At 41.1% G+C, this 8413-nt stretch overlaps 2 protein-coding genes across 2 annotated transcripts; both read left to right on the forward strand.

Annotated features, from left to right (window-relative positions):
- The first annotated feature begins 4052 nt into the window (after positions 1–4052).
- Positions 4053–5180, forward strand: LOC132278235 (uncharacterized). The gene has a single exon (XM_059780039.1). The coding sequence runs from the start codon at positions 4053–4055 to the stop codon at positions 5178–5180; it is 1128 nt and encodes a 375-aa protein (XP_059636022.1).
- Positions 5181–5345: 165 nt separating this feature from the next.
- On the forward strand, positions 5346–6317 carry LOC132278236 (uncharacterized). The gene is made up of 2 exons (XM_059780040.1): positions 5346–5861; positions 6141–6317. Exons 1-2 carry the CDS (start codon positions 5346–5348, stop codon positions 6315–6317), a joined length of 693 nt encoding a protein of 230 aa, XP_059636023.1.
- Positions 6318–8413: the final 2096 nt, after the last annotated feature.

Below are 8413 nucleotides of genomic sequence, written 5' to 3' on the forward strand. Positions count from 1 at the left end.
TTGCCGGCCGCAGTTCTTCGTAACGGCCGACCCTCCACTGTCCGAGCTCGCCGTCGCCATCTCTCCACCATTCGAGCTCTCTGCCCTCGCTCCATCACAGCCAACCCATCGCCACCGTCGGTCAGATCATCCTCAGCCGACCCAACAGATACGGAAAAAATGGGTTTGTTAGAAAGAGAGAGAAGAGAGAGGAGAGAGAAATTGAGGGACGTACAATTGGACAGCCACTCGTTTCTGCCTAACAAATCTGGCAAAATCATCGGCCCAAAAATCATTTTCCTTTTCCCTATTTCTTCAAATGTTAAAAAGTTATATGCTTATTATACTGGATATAGGAAGAGGGTTTGCTGCACATTTTTTTATATACCAAGGAAGCTTCTTGCACTTTACCCTAAAGGCATTATAGACATTTTAGTCTTCCGCTAAGGGCAAATTGACAAAGTGTATATTTACACAATTTGAAAATTGTAGGTGATTAAAGCTTGCCGACCGGATTTGTGCCGGATTCCACCATTAACGGCTAATTAACTGTCATTGTTGGTTTTTGATTTGCTTTCATTTTGGGCCCTGGGCCGCTAAAATGCTGTATCTTTTCTGTTTGGGCCTCTGGGCTCCTTTGTCCCCCATCTGTACAGTTCTCTTTATTTATATATTAGTTTCAACTTTCGAAAAAAAAAAAAAATTGTAGGTCTAATTAAATTTTAGGAGTGTTTTTGCACAATTTTGTATATAATAGGGGTTTCTTACTCTTTATCATTTTAATAATTGTAATATAGTAGTATTTTCTCACCTTACAAATTAAAGGGTCAGAGTTTTGTATCTCCATAAGTACAAAGTGGATTTATGAATTTCAAATAAAAAATTGACAAATTTGAAAAATTTTGTTATGATTGTTATTCTCCTATATCTATTACTTATTAAAACTTCACTATTTCTTTCTTGATAACTGTATTTTTTTTTTTTTTTTTTTGTGAGTTTTATGAGATTTTTTTCGTTAACCTGCTACAAATTTTATTTTTTAATCTTTCATCAAAGTATTGCTATATATTTCCCAAATGTGCAATCAAATTAAGTACTGAAAATGATAATAATAATAATAATCAAACTCTAAACTTTGAAATTTTCAGAATTGTAGAGATAAGTGGAACTCCCAGGTACTTGATTGGGAGTGAGCCAAATGCAATGCCAAGCAAGGATGAGATTTGTTCTTCAATGTGAGGCTGAGTATATTTGGGATTTACAAATAGATGATAACAACAGGCTGTGGATCACTTGGTGTAACACACATCTCATTAAGTCAAGGAATTTTTGGACCCTCAACCTTGCTCTTGGAGCTGGAGGAAGATTCTACAGCTCAGACATCCTGCAAAGCTTCTCATCCAACACAAAATTGGGAATGGATTAGCTACTACCTTTTGGTGGGACAATTGGATCTCTGGAGGGCCTCTCAGCACAAGATATCCACTTAGAACTCTCATTGATGCGGGATTCAATGATACAGTCACAGTAAATACCTTCATCTTAAATTCACCTTAGTCATTTCCCATTAGCCTCACAAATGCCATTCCAGAGTTACTATCACTTCCCCCTCCATGTCCCTTAAGGAATGATAAAAAACTTTGGATTGCTTCACCAAATGGCACATATAGCCTCAAACACACTGCAAGTCATCTAGCAGAGCATTCTCCTGAAGTCCATTGGTACAATTTGGTATGGAGATCTCCATCAATACCCAGGATGAAATTCAACTTATGGCTTGTAGTCCAATCCAGACTCCCTACTCTTGACTGTAAGTCAATGTCCCGCCATGAAAATAAATGTGCTCTCTGCGAAAGCCACCAAGAATCACACCAGCACTTATTCTTCAATTGCAGCTTCATCTCCCCAATATAGCGTTTCATCAAATCCAAATGCAGATTCAGCACTACAATCAAAAATTGGGAGGACTTGATCCTCTCCATAAGCACCCTTTGGAAAAGGGATTCTCCCAAGAATCTGCTGAGGAAAGTGTGTCTCTCCTCCATGATCTACCATACTTGGGAAAAACGAAATGAAAGGATATTCAAAAGGAAAAAATCATCACAGAGAGTGGTTCTTGCAAAGATTACCTTCACAGTCATAGCTCTGCTCAAATTGGGTTTTTGGAAGACAATCAATCCTTGAGGCAAATTCTCAGGGATTGGAATCTGTCACCTGCTCATTGCCGTCCTCCTCCAAGGCCGCCGGATAGTTCTCTTGTATGATGAGGATCACTCATCGTCCTCAGCTAGGGTTCACCAGATTGTTTCTAACAACCTCACTTAACGGCTAATCAACCGTTAATTGCGGTTATTAGTTGGTTCTTGGCTGGGCTTTCCTTGTTAGGCTATTTGCTCTTTTTTTTTTTTTTTTTTTTTGGGCTGGTTTGTTTCCCTCCTGGGTTTATTTTGTATTAGCCTAATGGCCCTCCTATGTAACTATTTTAAATTTATACAATTTGCTTCAATTTCCAAAAAAAAAAAAATTCAGAAACTAAAAATTGAAGAAAAAATATTATTTTATAATATTTTAAATTTATCACTTTTTTTCTCAAATCATTTTTCCCATCTCTATTCATATAGCTAGCATTTTTTGAATTACATTTTCCTCATTATGTACGATAGACTAATCATATAAAGAAGGATACATTACAATTGATTTATAAAATTTTCAAATGTTAATTACAAAATTTTACTTTCCCTCTCCAACTAAAAACTTCTTACTTCATCCCTGCATCAGAATTTTCTAACAAATTAGAGAGAAATATAACTAGTAAACAATGACTCGTAGAGCTGGACACTCCAATACCCGGCCTGATGGAAATATGATAAGTAGAATGGTAAACAATTCCTGTCCTTAAAATAATTTATTAAGGCACTGTCTGGTTTAGTACTAATTACCGGATCTGTCATTGATCACCTACCCGACTTACATATATTTGTGGATTTTCGTGCATTTTAAGCTACGCTCCCTGTGCTCTTAAAACATGGACCAAACGGACCTTAATGCAATGCCTTCACCTTACTTCACCACTTATGTTATATAAATATAGTATGATTTAGAAAAAAGTGATGATTGTGAAAGCTCAATTCTTTGATTTTTTTAATTAACCAATTATTAAGTCAATTCCATATTATCAAATGAACCTTAACCTTTGCAACAAATCACAGACACCCAACACAACTTAGTACATGAAAAAATAATAATAATAAAATAAAAAAATAAAAAAAAAACCACAACTTAGTAAACAAAAGTCAAAACCCTTTAGACCAATTGGTAATTGTGGAGGCAAAAATCTCCCTCCAATAAGAATAATCCACGTCATCATAAATATAAACTTATCCATGATGAGTTTATGAAGCCCACCTCGCTCAAACCCAAATTGAGTTTGAGGCTAGTCCAAGATCACTATTCACAAGCCCAATACTATTGTTATTTGACCTTCAGTCCTGTTGAAGCCCGAATCAAGAGATTATCAGCCCAACACGGTAACATCAAACATCCGGCCCGTTATTCAAGCCCAACTGGTTCAAGGAGTATTCAGCCCAGTTTTCCAAGATTGGACAAATCCTATCGGTAGAAGGATTTATCATAAAAGGAGAATTCTTTTATGGGAAGTTCTGTACAAGGCAAGTTCTATGTAGGAAATATTATACAATAGAAAGAACTCTATTTGTAAAGAAAGTCATGTATGGGAAGAATTGGAGGACAAGCAACGCGAGTCCTACTTTAATTCTACCAATTTGTGTGTATAAATAAAGGCACAGACCTCCAATAAAGGGATCCAAGCAATTATACGCTTCTCTATACATTATTCTTATTTATTTTTACTGTTCTTGAGTGTGTTGTATTATTTTTCTCAATTATTATTGGTTGAGTAGAATTTTGCACCTACACTTTGGCGCCGTTTGTAGGAATCGTGTGCAAATATATACCCACTCTTGTTTTTGTTTCACAAGTGAATCTTGCAGCTACCATCCAGAATGTCGAACGGATGATCTTCAGCAGATCAACAGACGGAATTGATGCAAAAGATGCTCGAAGAGTTTCTGCACCAGTTTGACGTACTTCGTCAGGCAATCGAAACAAGCGTGGCTCAGATCGCCTTGCTTCAACAGCAGAATAATGCTCTGCAAACGACGCTGGCTCAGTTGGCACCACTGCCACCAGTAGGTGACACAGCAGCACCCCTTAGTCAAAATATTCCTCCGATTACTGGACTTCCGCCTGATGGGGTTCCACCCAATGAGGTTCAGCAGCAACGGAAGGCAAGATCCGAGGCTGCGGCTTCAGATAACGTCCCTCGTCACACGCAGGATGAGCAAGTCGAATCCAGCCATAAGCTTACGGTGTGGTCCAATGGAATCCCAGATGGTGCAGGTGTTCATGATGCCTTTAACGAGAAGAGACTCCTGAAGATTCAGACACCTGTCGAGATGGCTAGAGAACACAAAAATTCTTTGATCAAAACTCCTTTCACTGACGATGTGTATCTGGTTGAGAGGCCCAAGAAATTCACCATGCCTTCTTTTACCCAGTTTGATGGAACAGGGGATACTTCTCGGCACCTAGATCATTATGCTCAAAAGATAGCTTTAGATGATCATAATGACCCTTGGATGTGCAGAGTTTTTCCTACCAGTTTGACAAGAGCGGCACTAGAGTGGTTCAGGAATAGACCGCAAAAATCCATCCCGGATTATGTAACTCTATGCACCATGTTCCTGGCACAGTATTGCGAAAATAAGAAGCAAAAGAAGAACATTGCCAGCCTCTTCACCGTAAGGCAGAAAATGGGGGAAACATTACAGGATTTCTTGTCAAGATTCGACATGGAGGCATCAGAAATAACGGATTGTCATCCCGCAACTGCTATAGAGACATTTAAACTAGTAATGATTCAGGGGACGAAGTTTCACACTTCCTTAGTCAAGTATTCTCCTCCCGACATGCAGACTCTAAATGCCAGGGCCCAGATCTACATTCGGCTTGAGAAAAATATAGCCCACCGAGCGCAGCACGCTACCCTCGTGACAGTGGAAAACAAGCCTCGAGAAAGAGTTCCAACTCCAAAGATTCAAAAAAGCCAACATTCCTCAACGCCAGTCACCCAGGCACCTGAAAAAAGGCAAAGGGTAGAGGAAGGATTTACACCTCTCTGAACTACCTTGGCTCGGCTTTTCCAAGAAAATAAGACGAAGTTCACAACTCCGCAGCCGATAAAGCAACCCCTGGAGCAAAGGGACAAAAGCAAACATTGCGTTTATCATCTAGATTATGGGCATTCAACCAACGACTGCCGATCCCCCAGGCGACAGGTGGAAAATATGATCGCCAGAGGTGAGTTGACAGATTACCTCATGACAAAGGAGCATGCAAAGCCCCGCGAGGTCTATCCCCGCAAGGTAGAAGGTACGCAAGTAAAAGTCATCCGTGCAATACATGGCAAGTCTGAAAATAATCAAGAGTCCGAGGAGGTGTACAAATCCAGATTGAGGGCGACCCACAAGCTCAGGAAGATATCCTCGGTCAATGCTATCAATTCGGGTAGCATTAGTATTGGATTCGGAGATAACGACCTATCCAGAGTGCAACTCCCCCACAAGGATCCATTGGTCATCAGTCTTTTAGTGGCCAATTGTATGATCAGGAGGGTTTTGGTAGATCCAGGAAATAGCGCTAACATAATCACAAAGACGGTCTTTGATCAGTTAGAGATCTCATCATCATCTATTCGACCTACCTCCAGCCCGTTGATGGGATTCGATGGCACAAGAGTAGATCCCCTTAGAGTAATAGACTTGTTCGTAACCGCGGCGAAGAGGACTCTGAAGGAGAACTTTGTTTTAACGGAGATCCATCCTTCTTACAATCTCATCATGGGAAGAGGCTGGATACATCGGATGAGATGAGTTCCGTCCACCCTCCACCAGGTGATGCGGTGCTTATCTCCGAACGAAAAATAAGTAATTAATCTGTGGGGAGATCAAGTCGCAGCGAAGGAATGCTATATGTTGACACAAATTGAGGCGAAGAGGGTGTCGACTCAACAACAACCAGGTGTGACTTCCAAAACTGGACCCAAATAGCAATTACAGAGCCCTCTGCCCAAGTATCTTAAGGTAAAGGAGGAAGAGGAAATTGCGAAGCCCACCGAGGAGACCCTCGAAGCCGTGGAAGTTATCCTCGGCGACCCTCAGAAGGTTACTTATCTAGGCTCTTCTTCCACGTCCGAAGAAAAGGAGGCACTAATTGATGTTATCTGGAGCAATGCAGATGCCTTTGCGTGGGATCACTAGGACATGGTAGGGATCGATCCCTCAGTTTCTTGCCATAGCCTGAAGGTGGATCCGGAGTTCAAACCGGTCAAGCAGAAACACCAAAGGTTTGCCCCTGAACGCAATCACATTATAGCTGAAGAAGTGAGCAAATTGTTGCAAGCAGGTTTCATTCGAGAAGTGCAATATCCGCAGTGGTTGTCAAACGTGGTAGTCGTACAAAAGAAGAATGGAAAATGGAGGGTTTATGTAGATTATACCAACCTCAACAAAGCCTGCCCTAAAGATAGCTACCCTCTGCCCAAGATAGACCAGATGGTTGATGCTACCACCACCTACGAGAGGTTGACATTCCTAGATGCATACTCGGGATACAATCAGATTCCTATGAACCTCGAGGATGAAGAAAAAACGGCTTTTATTACAAAAAAGGGGACTTATTGTTACAGGGTCATGCCCTTCGGACTGAAGAATGCTGGAGTTACTTATCAACACCTTGTCAACAAGATATTCGATAATCTGCTGGGAAAGACAGTTAAAGCATATATAAATGACATGGTGGTTAAAAGTGTGAAAAAAGAAGATCATCCGAAACATCTACAGGAAGTTTTCAATACTTTGAAGAAGTACAACATGAAGTTGAATCCATCCAAGTGCTCCTTTGCGGTATTATCAGGATAATTCCTTATCCACATAGTGAATAAAAGAGGGATAGAGGTAAGTCCGGCTCAGGCTAAGGCCCTCATCCAGAATCAAGAACCAAAAAATCGCAGGGAGGTGCAGGTTCTTACTGGTCGGATCGCAGCACTCAGCCGGTTTATATCCCGATTGTCAGATAAGTGCAAACCATTCTTTGAAGCTATATGATCCAAGAATAAAGATATATGGGGACCTCAGCAGCAGGAGGCCCTCAGTCGGTTGAAGGGTTACATGGCTGAACCACCAATTTTATCCGCTCCAAAACCCGGGGAGGTTCTTATTATGTATTTGGCAATTTCTAATATAGCGACAAGTGCAGTATTGATTAGAAAGGAAGGAAAGAGACAATATCCAGTCTTCTACACAAGTAAGACCATGACAGATGTGGAGACGCGATATAGTAAAGCAGAAAAAAGTCATCTTAGCTTTGATCTATGCCAAGAGGAAGCTTCGGCATTATTTCGAATCTCATAGCATTGTGATACTCACCAACTATCCTATACGGGGTATACTCTCTAAGCCCGATTTATCTGAGAGAATTACCAAGTGGGCTATCGAGCTTAGTTCTTTCGACATAACTTATGAGCCAAGGGTGTCGCACAAAGGACAAGCCGTAACGGACTTTCTTCTCGAGTATGAAGATACTCCCGAAGAGCCGGCACACCTTGAACCACAGTAGGAACTTCGAGTCAATAGTTCCTCAAATCAAGCAAATGCAGGAGTGGGCGTTGTAATGTCAACACCCGAAAGCACCAAGCTGCAACAATCTATCTGTTTGAAGTTCCCAGCTACGAACAATGAGGCCGAGTACGAGGCATTACTTGCTGGTCTTCGATTGGCTAGCAATCTCCAGATACGTTGCTTAAAAGTTTTTAGTGACTCACAGCTTGTTACAAATCAAGTGACAAGTCAGTACCATCCCAAAGAGGAAAGAATGAAAGCATATAAAGAAGCTATAGAGAACGTTGCACGGGGATTCGATCAGATCGAATTCTATGAGGTACCTCGTGTTAAGAATGCCGAAGCAGATCAATTGGCCACATCAGCGTCATCTTCAAATGAGGATCTGATTCGGATTGTGCCGATTGACGTTCTGGACGAGCCCAGCATTAATCCTCCGCAGAAAGTAATGGTGGTTCCAGTTATTCCTCGAAAACCATGCTGGATTGATCTATTGGAAGCTTACCTCAAGCATGGAGTTCTTCCAGACCAGAAGTCCGAAGCACGGAAGCTCCGTATCACCGCAGCTAAATATGCCATCATTAACAATCAGTTATACCGAAAGTCATTTTCAAGTCCTTACCTGAAATGTTTAAGCCCTACTAAGGCTCTTGTGGTGTTAAGACAAATCCATGACGGAGATTGTGGCAACCATTCTGGGGGCAGATCCCTCGCGCATAAAGTCCTGACTCAAGGTT

The sequence above is a fragment of the Cornus florida genome, unplaced genomic scaffold (assembly GCF_030987335.1).
Source record: "Cornus florida cultivar Cherokee Brave unplaced genomic scaffold, ASM3098733v1 CherokeeBrave_3.0.0_Hap2_Chr10, whole genome shotgun sequence".
NCBI classification, from domain to species: Eukaryota; Viridiplantae; Streptophyta; class Magnoliopsida; order Cornales; family Cornaceae; genus Cornus; species Cornus florida.